Here is a 16181-nt window from a genome sequence, read left to right as displayed (position 1 = left end):
GATGAAACAAGGATTTGGGAGAATTTGGCAAACAGAAAAATTAATAATAGAAGAAATTAAACAAAGCTTGCTTTAATGGTTTTGTCAAAAAATATCTAAATTAGAATGGAAATATAATATGTATGACTCTTCTTGTGATTTAATAGCAGGAAAAAATAAGGATAATTAGACAATATTTTAAAACATGATATCGCACAGAAAAAGTATTTTGTTGTGACTGTTCAAAGATACCACTGACCTGATGAACAGCCAACTGAAAGATGAGGAAATTGTTTATTGAATTGCAAAATAGGCAAAAAAAAGTAACACATTACTGTTATCATTGTTGTTCAAGGTGATACAAAAAATGTCTCTTGATTTTGGAAAAAGAAAACATTGGCAACAACAATAAGACAAAAAAATGCTGATGAATAATGGTCGACAATATCAATTATCAAAAGATATCTGCAGTTTATTAAATTTATAAGATACAAATACTAACGTATGGCACATCTAAACTTAAAAGTTTATAAAACACAAAAACTAACGTATGGCACATCTAAACCTAAAAGTTTATAAAAATATTTATCAATAATTATCATTGATTATATATACACAATGGAATACAGTAGTTTCATAAAAAAACAAACATCTATATAACTAAACCCCAACACAAATCAGAAAAATGTCTTACACTATATAAAATGCAATGAAAGAAAAATTACATAAAAAAATAAAAATAACTGTCCACCAATCCATATTTCTAAAAGCAGAAAAAAAAGTTCTTTTATTTGCGTTGAGGCAGCCATCTTGATTGTTTGAATGAATCCATGATTTAATTGAGAAGGATTGTTTAATAAATGTCTAGTCCAAGCAGACTACATAATTGCACATTATAATTATAAACGTCTTAATGTTATTCATTTTTTTATTTCAATAACAACTGTCACTCTGATTGGCCAGTATTAATCATCAATTCTAATATGACATCCTTATTACCCTTTTTAAACAAATATGTTCTATTTAGCACCAAATATATTTGACACATGCGCACAAATTTACTGTTCACATTCTCGTTATTTTCATTTTTATCCTAATAAAATATATAATTTATATATTTATCTTTTTTTTTATCTGCTTAAATAAAATTTGATTATGTATATATATATATATTGTTATTAAAACATCATACATTTACCCTGCTATTAGCTTTTAATCTTATCAAATATGAAAATGTAATGTACACAATTAATGGAGAGAAAATGGGACTAGCCAAACATTCCTAAAGGTATTTTCGTATGCTTTGACCTATAAAAATAACCGTATTTTTTCTATTAGAATCGAAATAATTCCTTCATGTCATGCTCTATGCTCATTTTAACATGGGTAGGCATTATATTTGACCATATTTTACACCTTCTAAACGCAAAGTGTAAAATAGCGACAAATATAATGCCTACCCATGTTGAAATGAGCATAGAGAATGACATGAAGGAATTATTTCGTAAACATATTTGAGGGTCTGGATCAATAATGATACATGACTATAAGTATTCCTTGAACAAGAAGCCGATAGGTGACGGATGTGGAAATATGCATCATATAGCAATGGTGGATTTAGGGGTGCATAGAGGCCATACCCCTCCTTTGTTCGGAAATTTTTATTTTTTTTGCATAAAAGCTTCCAAAAATATTTTGGCCTCACTCCAATTGTCAGTATATATATTATACCATATAATTACCATATATACTTTTATTTTTGAAATTATGCCCCTTTTAAAATTCCTGGATCTGCTTCTTTGTAATATATCATAGATATAGGAAGATGTGGTATGAGTGCCAATGAGACAACTCTCCATCCAAGTTACAATTTATAAAAGTAAACCATTATAGGTCAAGGTACGGCCTTCAACACGGAGCATTAGCTCACACCGAACAGCAAGCTATAAATCGCCCCAAAAAATTACTAGTGTAAAACCATTCAAACGGAAAAACCAATGGTCTAATCTATATAAAAACGAGAAACAAGAAACACATATGAACTACATAAACAGACGACAACTACTGTAATCAGATTCCTGACTTAGGACAGGTGCAAACATTTGCAACGGGATTAAAATTTTAATGGTACCAAACCTTCTCCCTTTTCTGAAACAATAGTTTAACATCACAACATAGAAAAACACACTATAAAATATCAATTGGAAGGCTTAACTCAATCAAAAAGCGTAAATTAACACACAATGAACGAATAAATTTGACCTGTGACACCTGTATGCAAATACACAGTTAATAAAAAATTACAAGGGATAAATAATTAAAGTCAAAAGAATGCTCAAAAGAATCTTGCTTCAAATTTCAGAAAGCCTTGATTTGTAGTTGAAATCATTCAAAATTTCATACATGGCCATAATATTATGTGTAAGAATATATTCAGTAAACAGGAAGTTAATAAGTGATACATTTTGAAATGCATGATACAGTAATACAGACTCACATGAAGCTTTATACCAAATTTCTAGAAGCTCTAGTTTGTAGTCCCTGAGAAAAATGTGACCGAAATTTTATGGGACTGGCATACTTACAGAATAGTATATCCACTCCTTCAGAGACAGGGTATAAAAAAAATTTCAGTGCAGGTAGTTCTGTCCTAATGAACACTTTTACCCCATGTCAGATTTGCTAAAAATGCTTTAGTTTTTGAGATATAAGCCAAAATCTGCATTTTACCCCTATGTTCTATTTTTATCCATGGCAGCCATGTTTCTTGACGAAACAGAAAATAAAACAAAAACTTTATACTAGATACCCTAAGGATCATTCAGCTTAAGTTTGTTTGAAATTGGTTCAGTAGTTTCAGAGGAGAAGATCTTTGAAATAGTTTACACCGGACTGACGACGGAGGACGCCAAGTGATGGCAAAAGCTCACATTTCCTTTTCGGAAAGGTGAGCTAATTACATTCCCCTCCTTCAGAGCAGGGGTATAATAATAACATTAAACATAAACATGATAAAAAAAATCCAATAATTGGAAAAATATCAGAAATATGATGCAGAATATCCTCTTTTATCTATTTGGTTGTAAAAAACCTTTGCAAATAAAAGGCAAAAATATCAAAATATCAAAAGATATCAAGGCAGTAACATTTAAAGGGTTTTATTCCATTTCATGCAATCTTTACCCTAAAAAAACTAGTTTTCCTGAATATACAAGCATTTAATAAATGAAAAATATTGGCATGAAACATACTCATATAAAGAAAAAATAGCCTTCAGCCAAAAAAAAATTCTTGCTTGCAACAAAAAAAACAAAAAACAAACATTAGACATAACAACAGGTTCCATAACATGGTAAATTTCAGAAATACGACACAGAATATTTACAATTCCTAGCTATTTTCCACTTTTATCATTTGATTGAAAAAAGATCTTTGTTACAAAAATTCAAAAATATCAAAGTATCAAAAGATATCAAGGCATTAACATATATATTTTTATTGCATTTCATTCAATTTTTACCCTAAAAAAACCTAGTTTTTTTTCATATAAAAGCATTTAATAAATGTAAAATTTTGGCATGAAACACACCATTATGAAGAAAATTTGGCCTTCAGTCAGACAAAATGTTCTTACTTGCAACAAAAACAAAATATGAACATTAGAAAACTTAAAAATAGGTTCCTTTACATGGTAAATTTCAGAAATACAAATTCCTAGCTATTTTCCTTATTTTGACTTTACTACAGAAGACAATCCCAACTTCTGCATTAAATTATTAAAATGTCCTAATTCTTCATATTCCTTGGCCAATCCTAGTCTGATCTGTATTCTATTGGCTAGTGTTTTGGCGGATTCTGTTTGACCACTTAATGAATAACATTTAGCTAGTCCCTTTAGAGCTTTAAGTTCATGGTGAGTGAATTTTGCTGATTTAATCTCCTGATCATATTCTATCATATCCTCTGGCGCAACAACTTTAAATCTCATTTCAGCATCTTCGTAGTTTCCCCGACGTAAGGAAAATTCTGCCATTCTTAAATTCGCAGCTGTGACAGCTCTACATGAAGACTGTGTAATATTCAGCATGTCTTTGTATTTGTCACCCTTTTCATGTATTTCTTTCAATTTTGCTTCGTCTGATGTTATCTCGGTCATGCTAGTGTAACACTTCACCAAACGTTTGCAGCAAATATGCACATGCTGTGCATTTTCTGGTCCAGATTTTATTACTCCATAATTAAAGTTTTCAGAATTGTATTCTAATAATCTCTTAAACCGTTCAGCTGCATCTTCAAGATTTTCCAATGTTTTAAGTTGAAGATCTGCTTTGTCTTCAAATCTTAGCTGCAAGGTTCCACTAAGTTCTGTAAGCATGACATAGAGAACCTTCCACTCTGGATATTCACTGGCAATTCTTTGACCTAATGCCTTTGCCAAAAACAAAGAATGAGTAAAGGACCTTGCCAAATCTTTCTCAAAAGCATCACCCAAATAGAAAATTCTCCTTCCATATGTATAAAAAACTTGTAATACAAGTTCAAATAAAAATATGCCCCCAATCTGATCTTCTGGCAACGCAAGATGTTGTTTACAAAGGTCTTTATATTCTCTTTCTGTCAAACGATACTCTTCTTCAAGTTCATCTTCTAAATATTCTTCAAGTTTTTTTATGTGATCTTGACCCCTATATTTGTTCAATGCAAACTGTTTTGCCATTTTGCACAAAAGTGCATTTTTGTCATCATCACCAATCTGAACTTTAATTTGTTTAAATATAATGACTGCTTCCTCTTCTGCAAATTTTTCCCATGTTCTATGATGGTCGTCACGACAGCATCTTTGCATGACCTGTTTTTCAATTTCTTCTTCTGATATACCTATTATGGCAAAACATGCTTCTTTGGCAGCTGTTGAATGTTCCCCGGCATTTTTCAAAATTCCGAAAAAATTGTATGTGTACCCAACTATGTCATACACATAAGCCAAGAGCACATTTGATTCAAAATCACACAAGAGATTCAGATTTTCTGCTCGCAATTTTTTAACATGTTGTAATACTGATATAGCATGGGGTAGCAGACGATAATTCCTGTCATAATCATTTGCATTATAATTATCTTTGTCCATAAGCCACATCAAAGCTGTCAAGATATTTTTGATAAGTTTAGCTTTTTCTTCATCTGACATCGACTCTTCTATAGTTTTCACAACAGCTAAGTGTGTTGTAATAAATCGGTCATCATCAACTCCCCTCACGATACCAAATGAAAACTTTTTGATGGCTTGAATGAAGTTTGTAGTGTTGAATCCTTGATGATTCTGTTTTCTTGTAGGAAAGAAATCAAACAGAAGGACAGGTATATCTTCCAGAGCAAAAAATTGCAAGGCTTGCACCATATCAAAAACATCTTCTCCATAATCATTCTTTAAGATTTCTAAATATTCCTGCAATATTTTAAAGACTTCTCCATTTCTGGATACGGATCTTACAAACTTATCCATTTCAGACGATTTGCTTCCTCGTAAATATTTGATGAATTTCTTCGGTGTTTGATTTGACGAAGCCATACAACTCCTTGCTCCATACAGTAATAATGGATGGTTACCTAGCATTTGTGCCAACTCTCTATAACTTTTTTCCTCTTTTGAATTCAGTTCTTTCTTCTTGTTTTGTAAAAACACAACTGCTTCGTCTTCTGAGAAGCCATTGACTATGATGATGTTTTCTGTGTCACAAAATGTTGAATCCCAAGTTGTTACAATTACTTTCACATTCAGTTTCAAAAGAGCGTCTTTCAATTTCTGACATTGAATTTTTGTTTCCTCTGTGACATAGTCCAATATGATCAAATTTGGACCATCATTATTTTTAAGCAATTCTTTTTGAATTAATTTTCGTAGTTCATCCAGAGAATCCTCGTTATCAATATTTTCCTTCTGTGTACTCTCTTTCTCAAGACCTAATTTATCTGCTAGTTTCTTCAAAGAGTTCATTAATGTTATCTCATCCTTACAAAATATCTTCCAACAAATGCTTTTTACATGGTCTTTATGAAAATTACAGGCAAAGGACAAGGCCAACTGGGTTTTCCCACATCCAGTTAAACCTATAAATAAAAAAAATATATATCCTTATTCTATTAACACAAATGGAACTATCAAAATGAAATATTGTCCATCTCCATAGCTTTACTGGAAAGAATGTCACCAGCCACTGCCTATTTTTAGTATTACATTTCATGGTATAGAATTGAGGGCTCCTATAAAAAGTCCTTGAAATCTTTCTACACAAATCTTGTTGATTACTGTATTATGTGTATTTAACATTTTGAAAGTAGCTTTATACAAAATTGCTCAACTAAAACAATATAAAACAAACAAAAAACTCCTAAAGTATTTTGTTTCTGTAGCAGCTGACACAGCAGCCGATAATGTTGACATTAATATGACTAAGTACTATTTTGAGACACTCAAAACTGACATACTGTAAAAGTGGAAAATTTTCAAGAGGGGTTTATTTTTCCCCATAACAGAAAAAAAGTGAAACATTTTACTAGAGAAAATTTTATCATTAAGAAAGGTTATAATCTAGGGCAAGAAAACAAGTCAATAAAAAAATATCAAACTAATTGGGCTTTTAAAATTTTGAAATTTGAACCCAAATGAAATAAGCCACTTTACATGCTTAACTTTAACCGCATTTTATAAATAAGAGGAGATGCATCATTAAATGCAGATTAAGTCAGAAACCTCAGATGACAGAAAAATATAGGTCAACATAAATTACGATCTTCAACAGCAATCATGTGGGTTTTTATAAACCAATGAAATCTTCTATACCAATAATCGTTGTGTCTGGTATTTTTAAGGATTAACATCAATTGGCTTAATATTTGTTGTTTGAAATTCTATATATTGTATTGAAATTCTGTACAAATGTTCAAGATCTTATTTTCTCACATAGATCATGACCTTCCTTTATGGAATCTTCATAAAAGTACAGTCGCTGTAAATATGAGTGCAGGACAGGATGATTCCTATATATATATATATATTTCGACCTGTTAGTCAAATGCGTTTTGTTAAAATATACTTTTTCACTTTTTTTATCTTTTGGAAAATGTTGTTTGTGCGGTATTTAGACCCCTCTAACAAGATATTTGTTTTGCATGCACACGTATAAAAATTGCGGTTTTCTAATTATAAGCATTGTGTATAGGTTTCATAACATTTGGTGGAGGCAAACTAAAGTTAGAGAACAGACACTACATATTTAGCAATTTTTCCATTTATAAAGGGCATAACTCAAGAACGGTAAAAGTGATGACACCCAATTTCGAACTTGATCTGTGTTTTGTGGTAATAAGCATTAAGTATAATTTTTATATCATTTGGTTGAGGTAAACTAAAGTTAGAGAACGGAAACCAATTTCCTACCAAAATTATAACAATTTCATATTCAGTTAACCATTGGATCTGGGTAAAACCTTAATTTGGCATTTATTTTTAAAAGTGCAAATCATAAAAAACATTTGTCCTTAGTTTCAATTTCATGCATATGTGTACACAACTTCATGGTATTAATAGTTTAACCTGAAAAGTGGCAGATGAATGGAAGAACATACACACAGAACAAGAAACAAGTCCCCTAGGTGACAAAAAAGAGGAAAAAGATACCATGACAGCTGCAAAAATCCACAAACCAAAACCATGACTCAATAACCTAGAATAAATGTGTACCTGAAAGGACAGCAAAGTTTTCCATTTCCATTTTAGATGTCAGCTCTACTAACTTGGTGGTTTCCATAAAATGTTCCACAACCATGTCTTCTTGTATATTACAGGGACCTAAAGAAAATTAAATGTTTAAAAGAAGATCTTGCACAATAAAATATATTTTATTTTTATCTTGTCAAAACATATATGTTCAGCCTAATACTAATAGAAGCTACCCTGGAAACTTTGTCATGAATAATGCCATAATATCTGTTAAAATTCATGTTCGAATAGATATTTTATATCCTTTATTCCTAAAGGAACAAATATGATATTTTTTTTTATTAAAAATTTCTTCGTTCAAAAATTGGAGCAATAATGAAAAGAAAGAAAAAAAATTTGTTATGCCTTATTCATTATAAATTCATTAAATTACTGTAAATTCAGCAAGTAATGGCATGTATTAATTATTATGATTTCAAATAAACCTGCATACAGATATATGTATCAGTTATATATAAGAAAGAGAGTTCTTATTATAAGAATTAATAGAAAAAAAAACATGCAATAATTTCTGAATTTAAGGTATATGACTGAGAATGATGGATGAATTTGTGATAAACTTCCAGTGTCAAATATTAAATATATTCACTATCAAGGTGAGAACAATTTAATGTCACATAAATGTGGTATGCATGCAATTCCTGCTCTGTACTTAAAAAAAAAACTAAGCAGGATTATTAATGTTACAGTATATTTATAGCCCAAATATTTTTTCCTTATACTGGCTGTTGCATGGTGAATGGTACAGTACATCCCTTCGTAAATCTTACAGACGCCATCACGAGTTGGTTGACCGTTTTGGAATATCTGTTTCACAGATGATAGCAGATATGTTCCAAATGTCATAACTTCAATCCCCTTCCTTTTTATCCATCTGATGAGTTAAGCCTTTTTCAACTGATTTTTATAGTTCGTTCTTATGTTGTACTGTTACACCACTGTCCCAGGTTAGGGGGAGGGTTGGGATCCTGCTAACCTGTTTAACCCCGCCACATTCTGTATGTATGTGCCTGTCCCAAGTCAGTAGCCTGTAATTCAGTGGTTGTCGTTTGTTGCTGTGTTACATATTTGTTTTTCGTTCATTTTTTTGTACATTAATTAGACCGTTAGTTTTCTCATTTGAATTGTTTTACATTTGTGATTTCGAGGCCTTTTATAGCTGACTATGCGGTATGGGCTTTGCTCATTGTTGAAGGCCATACGGTGACCTATAGCTGTTAATTTCTGTGTCATTTGGTCTCTTGTGAAAAGTTGTCTCATTGGCAATCATACCACATCTTCTTTTTTATATTTGGTGATTTGTTTAAATTTAATTTAAATTATGAACATTTAAATATAGGATTGGTTCCCTTATTGCTATAATTTTTTAATGAAATTTAAAGCTATCCTACAATAGCATGTTCAACATATATGTTACCTGGGTTGGTTTGCCCCTCAAGCTTGTTAGGAAATTTGTTCTTGCATCAAATTTAAAATTGACTGTATAATTTGTTCAATCAAACCAAATCTCAGTGTCTTTTTTTAACCAGACAGAAACTCCCTATCTCTCTTGATGTGTGAAAATATTGAATTGTAATGCTTGAATGAACAAACTTCCCAAGAAACTTGACAAGCAAGTTGCATTCCAAATATGTGTTGTAAAATATCTTTTATAAAAACTGTAAATACCTTCCACTGGTTGTGACAGTTCTTCTTCATTTTCTGTTTTAAATTTCTCCAGCTCATTTACAAGTGGCTGCAAGTTCTTTTCTTTCAAAAAATTTATCAATAGGTCTGTCTTTGTTTTTGACAAAAGGCCATGTTTTGTCATTAAATGGAAAATGTCTTCCCCTGATGTTGCTGCATCTAGATTTTGAACTGGAATTTTATTCTCAGCTTTTAACAAAAATCTCAAACTTTTGACATCCTCTGTAAAATGAAAGCACATAATGATAAAAAATTTATCATAATGAAATATGGGACTTTACGCACCAATTCAATTTCTGGTCAACTATTTAAAGAAGGAATGTGATATAAATAGAACTGTATGTAAAGGCTATTTCTCAATTAATTGTATGCGAGAGAATAATTGGTGGAATGCACCTTTAATCTTAAAAATACAGGGCAAATTGAGTTCAAACAACATCTCCCAAAACGATGCATTTAGTTTCTTATAAGCCTTGGATCTATGATAAGCTTATTGTATGAGTGGGGTTATTGGGAAAAGTATGTATTTCAATTCGGGCGAAATTTTTTTCCTGGAAATTAATTTATTGTCCAATATACAACTTTCAAGTAAAATCAAGGCTAATAATTGTTTACCAAAATCAGAGTTAACCTAAAAATCAGAATATACAGTGGTGGATCCAGAACTTTTTATAACGGGGGGCCCACTGACTGCCATAAGAGGGGGCCCCTACAGTCATGCTTCAGTGATTCCCTATATAATCAACCAAATTTTTCCCACATAAGGGGGGGGGGGGCCCAGGCCCCCCAGCTCCCCCCCCCCCTGGATCCGCCAATGATATATATTTAAAAATCATTCCCAAAAATTTCAATACCTTTTTACAATTCAAATATGGCCCTCCACTTTTAAAGCAGTTACATCACAATATTAAAGACCAATGAAATCATTAAAGGGCAATAGTTCAAATAAACACTTGCAAGACATTTTCATTCGTGTTTATCTTGTCTTGAAGATCTTATTTGTTGTATGTAGTTTTTGTTAATTTTTATCAGTTTTCATGATAAAAAGTTTTTATGCTAAAATTTAAAAAAAAATCACTAAGGGGCGAGATGTTTATGAAGTCAGGTGATGGTTTTATAAACCCTGCCTCACTTTCATGTGCTTGTCCAAAAGAGAGGCGAAAGATACCAAAGGGACATTCAAACTCAGAAGTCAATAATAAACTGACAACACCATGGCAAAAAAAGAAAAAGACAAACAGACAAACAACAGTACACAAAACACAACATAGAAAACTAAAGACTGAGCAACACAAACCCCACCAAAAACTGGGTGTGATCTCAGGTGCTCCGGAAGGGTAAGTAGATCCAAAGTCAGGAATTCATCAGTAGTTGTTGTTTCATATACCTTAATGATCTTTTCGTTTGTTGGAGAATTTGGTTTAATGGCAGACCTCTGATTGTTTCCAACATGTTAATTTTTTTCACAACTTTTATAGATTTGACATAATTCAGAAATAATTTAAAATTCTTTAAAGACAAAAGTCCCATCTATTGTTGAAGACTGCTTGTTACCCTCTAAGATTTCTCTCGGTTATTTTTGTCTAATGGTTGCTGTCTCATTGACATATATACCTGACATCTCCTTTTGTATCAAATGTCATTATTCTTCCAGAGAAACCACAGTGTTTTCCCTACAGAGTTTATCCATAGTGGGGCCCACATACGTTTAATTAGATCCCCCATATTTTAAAATGGTAGATTCATTATTTGTCTAGATTCAATTAAAGTCCCATCCTTCAAATTTCAGGACCAACATCCTTTCGGTCTAGCCCCAATCTAGGGAAAACACTGAACAATATACAAACCTGAGGTCAAATTATCACTGATTTTTGAGAGAAGAAGCTGGAATTCTGTATCAAGTTTTGTCATGGTGAATCTAAATCTCTGGAAGTGAGAAAATGAAAACAATTATACATCTAAGTAACCAGAGGTTCTTTGGAGCCTGAATCTTTCACTACATATAGACAAAAATATGTCGTAAAATCAATCAACTGTTAATATTTGTTTTTCACCTTTCTTTGATGATAAAAAAAATTGATTAGATTACCGGTATGTAGGTTAAATAAAAGAAAAGCGTTCCAATGTCCCCCACGTTGCACATCTATCCAAGGTACAAGCGCAATAACTAAATAAAACACTTTTTTTTTCTTTCTTTAAAACAATTTATAAATATCTTAGAGAAATGAAGGCTTCAGAGCAAATATATATATGCAATGCGATTTCTGTTGAAATTAATTTTTCCAAGGGGCATAACTCGTTAAAAATATTTGATCATCACTGATTTTCGAAAGTGTCAAAGACATTGCTGATATAAACCTATGATATAAGTTTCATAAAATTCTGGCAAGAATTGTACACATGAGAGCGCTAACATCGCAATTTTCCATATAATCAATATCTCCAAGGGACATGACTCTTTTAAAAATAATTGATCGGCACTCATTATTAAATTTGTCTGAGACATTGATGATGAAAACCTGTCATATAATTTCATAAAAATCTGGCAAGAATTGTACACATGAGAGTGCTAACATGTAATTTTCCATTTATTCAATATTTCAAAGGGGCATAACTCTTTTAAAAATAATTGACCAGCATTGATTTTAAAAAGTGTCAAAGACATTGCTAATATAAACCTATGATATAAGTTTCATAAAAATCTGGAAAGAATTGTACACATGAGAGCACTTAACTATGCAATTTTCCATATAATTAATGTTTCCAGGAGGCAAAACTCTTTTAAAAATAATTGATCGGCACTGATTTTTGAATTCGTCCAAGACATTGCTGTAATAAACATATGCTATAAGTTTCATAAAAATCTAGCAAGAACTGTACACATGAGAGCGCTAACAAGACTGGACGGACGCCCAGTATTTCTATGTCCCCCGCAACACGTTCATGGGGGGCAAAAAGAGACAGGTGATACCAATGGGGCCATTAAAATCAAAAGTCCAAGAAAAGAAGACATTCCATGGTAAATTTGACATTCCAAGCATTGTTAATACCTCTGTTGAAGATTTCTTATTGTTTTATAGTTCTTAAAACTTTTTTTGTAAAATATAAAAATCCTTGCTCTGTCATAATTTCTTTAATATCATGTTTCAAGATAAAAATTGCTTACATTTTTACACTATATATGTTTCATTTTTGTCGAGCCTTCGACTTTAGTCGAAAAAGCGAGACATAGCGATCCTACATTCCGTCGGCGTCGTCGTCGTCGTCGTCAGCGGCGTCCACAAATATTCACTCTGTGGTTAAAGTTTTTGAAATTTTAATAACTTTCTTAAACTATCCTGGATTTCTACCAAACTTGGACAGAAGCTTGTTTATGATCATAAGATAGTATCCAGAAGTAAATTTTGTAAAAATAAAATTCCATTTTTTCCGTATTTTACTTATAAATGGACTTAGTTTTTCTGCCGGGAAATATTACATTCACTCTGTGGTTAAAGTTTTTAAAATTTTAATAACTTTCTTAAACTATCCTGGGTTTCTACCAAACTTGGATAGAAGCTTGTTTATGACCATAAGATAGTATCCAGAAGTAAATTTTGTAAAAAAAAAAATCCATTTTTTCCTTATTTTACTTTTAAATGGACTTAGATTTTCTGCCAGGAAACAACACATTCACTCTGTGGTTAAAGTTTTTAAAATTTTAATAACTTTCTTATACTATTTTGGATTTGTACCAAACTTGGACAGAAGCTTGTTTATGATCTAATGCTAGTATCTAGAAGGAAATTTTGTTTTCTTCCAGTTAACATTACATTCAGTCTGCAGTTAAAGTTTTTAAACATTTATTAGATTCATAAACTATCCTGGATTTTTACCAAACTTGGACAGAAGCTTCTTACAATCAAAAGATAGTATCAAGAGGAATATTTTTATTGATTTACTTCCTCATTTTTGTTGAGCCTGCGATTAACAGAAAAAGTAGGCGAGACACTGGGTTCCGCGGAACCCTTACGAATTTTTATAGCCATGCATCATAAGCAGCTATGAGGTTAAGTGTGAATGGACTGCAATATAATTCATTAACTATGATTTAGACACCCTAAAAACAAATTATGTCAAGTTTGATATAAATTTGTAAAGGGGTTTCAAAGGAGATGATTTTTGAAAGATTAGAAAATGAACATGGATAATGACTGACACTTGAAGTGATGGATAAGGCTCACCTGGCTCTGAAAGGGCCAAGTATGCCAATATAAGTTAAAGAGCAATAAAGTCATGCAATGCCATCATACAATAACAAAAATTAACAGACTTACAGTAAAATTTAACTTATATATATAGATAGTATAAGAATCCTTTTCATGTCTATAATTACAGATGAAAAACTTACTTGTCGACAAAGCTCTCACTAACAATTCTTTCTTATTAGCAGATTAACATCAATGGTCTCATTCTTGTATAGGAAAAATTTGCAGAAAAAATGCCTCAAATCAATGTATTGTACACATTATGGTTTTATCTGAAAAGTAATGTAAACATGATAACATATAAACTATATACATTTGTACATCTATCATGTTAATATATGTTGATAGAGGTCTTACATCTATGTCATTTCTTCTCACAATCGTAGATATAGACTGCAGTAGTCAGATAGTTGTCTCATTGGCAATCATATACCACATCTCAATTTTTATATTATAAGGTCAAAATTGTGAAACATGAATATATGTAACTTCAAAAATATGTTTTTGAACAATGAATCTTTTGCTACAGAAGCTTTAGCATTAAGCATTTGAACCAGATTAAAATTAAAACCAGTTGACATAGTTTTACAAAGTAGATCTGCGAAACTGAAATTTGATTCTAGCTGATATCTGCCATCTGACTTTGATGGGATTGCAAAATCATATGGCAGATTATTACATACATGCCATAACGGCAGTATAAATAGAAAAGGGAATGGGAATGGAAATGGGGAATACATTTCATCACATAGAAAATTATATCAGCAATCAATCTTATTGTCATGATCAATGTATATTTGTTCTGTCTAACAGAAGTTCCCCTGGACAATTTGTTATAAACAATGCCATAATATGCAGATATGTGTTCCTATTGGAACAAATATTCTATACCTTTTATTCCAGTAAGATAAAATACTGTTATATTTGTTACAAAATGTATTTGCCTTCCATTTTAGGGAACGACCATTTAACTTCAAGGGGGGTTAACGTTATCATGGTTATGGTTTTTTCCTAAAAAAATATTCTGATCCACCAATTGGATGAAAAAAAATATTGTGGTCATGCAATCAGATGATAAAAAAAATATTCTGAATCCAGATTTTCCCCATACCTTATTGTGTTAAATTTTGAAAAAAATAATTTGATAGCGTCGAAAAACTAAAAAAAAAAAATTTCTGCCTCAGACAAAAAACCATAACCCCCTCCCTTGAAGTTAAGTGGTTGCTCCCTTATTATTTGCATTTGGTAATATTTGCTATAAAATAAAAAATAATTGTTTTAGCACAGGAAAATAGGGTCGCCTCGATATTCCGACACCCAATTGGGTCTATAAACACCCCATTTGTCCAACACCCCATAAGTCCGACACCCCATTTGTATGACACCCCATTAGTCTGACACCCCAATAGTCCTTATTTATTACAAAGGAAAGTATATGTAGTAGAAAATCTATTTCATAGAATCATAACGTTGGCATGGTATTTGAACAACTCTTTCTTATAAGTATGTCAAAGAAACTGAAACAGATAATACTATACCATCCATCTGGTATTTAAGAAATGCCATGACCATCAGGCTCTCTAATATAAAAAGATATCCGACAACTATTGTTCACTTATTTGGTGACAGCCTATTGGGGTGTTAGAACCAATGATATGGATGTCGGATCATTGGTGTGTCAGACCCATCAGGCCACTGACTAATTGGGTGTATGACCAATGGGCTGTCAGAATATCAGGGCTTCCCCAGAAATTTATATTCCAAATAACCCATTTGTCAATTTGGGCGACTCATGGTACGATCTTCATTATTGCACAAACAGATATTACTACAGACAGCCCACAAGCAAGACTGTGTCACAAATCCCTTATTCATCACTTTGCCTGCCAAGATTGAAACTGAAAGCTGAGATATAATTCTATTTTTTACATGGATGTGCATGACCTGTTGGATTGGGTAACAGGCTATAGGCCTACAATCATTTTACCTTTTCAATTGTAATTTCCCCTTTTTTGTATTTTAATCATTTATTCTAATATTACACATAACTGAACATATTGATAATAAATAATTAATTTGAATAAAATCGAATAGATAGTGGGAAACGTGAAAAACGAAAGTAGAAATACAGATGATCAAAGTAATAAAAGTAATACATGTGACTGCTTCTGTTAGTTGAAACATTCTGTTTCATTACATTTACATATGCAAAATAAAAATGATGCCTTTTCAAATTTTGCTACCAAATCTTACAAATTTCTAAAATTCTGTGATGATGTTGCTAACTATTAATAGACACTTCAGGTGTGCTCTTCAATCGGATCTACTCGGCTTTCTGGTTGCTCCAAGAAATCAATCGGCAATCCTCGGGTGAATCCGCTAGGTACGGAATCGGCCGAGTTGTGACGAATGCCAAGAAATAAGTTATTATAGCGAGAATGGCCGAGTAGTTACGATTGGTGTGCTCTTTCCGGAAAACTTAGGGAGAA

At 31.9% G+C, this 16181-nt stretch overlaps 1 protein-coding gene across 1 annotated transcript; it reads right to left on the bottom strand.

The window, feature by feature from the left end:
• Nucleotides 1-426: 426 nt before the first annotated feature.
• LOC127724346 (uncharacterized) lies at nucleotides 427-16024 on the bottom strand. Its single transcript, XM_052231285.1, has 6 exons — nucleotides 15946-16024; nucleotides 13836-13964; nucleotides 11293-11371; nucleotides 9428-9667; nucleotides 7721-7828; nucleotides 427-6087 (listed from the first exon to the last, which is right to left on the bottom strand). Exons 3-6 carry the CDS (start codon nucleotides 11354-11356, stop codon nucleotides 3707-3709), a joined length of 2793 nt encoding a protein of 930 aa, XP_052087245.1. The 5' UTR covers nucleotides 11357-11371; nucleotides 13836-13964; nucleotides 15946-16024; the 3' UTR covers nucleotides 427-3706.
• Between the last annotated feature and the right edge of the window lie 157 nt (nucleotides 16025-16181).

The sequence above is a fragment of the Mytilus californianus genome, unplaced genomic scaffold (genome assembly GCF_021869535.1).
Source record: "Mytilus californianus isolate M0D057914Y unplaced genomic scaffold, xbMytCali1.0.p SCAF_14, whole genome shotgun sequence".
Classification (NCBI taxonomy): Eukaryota; Metazoa; Mollusca; class Bivalvia; order Mytilida; family Mytilidae; genus Mytilus; species Mytilus californianus.
Note: the sequence above shows the minus strand (reverse complement) of the source record. Positions and strands in the feature narration are given on the sequence as shown.

Coding starts and splice junctions, on each gene's coding strand:
- LOC127724346 (XM_052231285.1), bottom strand. CDS start 11,356: ATGACAAAACTTGATACAGAATTCCAGCTTCTTCTCTCAAAAATCAGT. Junction 9,668..11,292: donor CAGTGATAATTTGACCTCAG/GTTTGTATATTG, acceptor TTCATTTTACAG/AGGATGTCAAAAGTTTGAGA. Junction 7,829..9,427: donor ACTGTCACAACCAGTGGAAG/GTATTTACAGTT, acceptor AATTTTCTTTAG/GTCCCTGTAATATACAAGAA.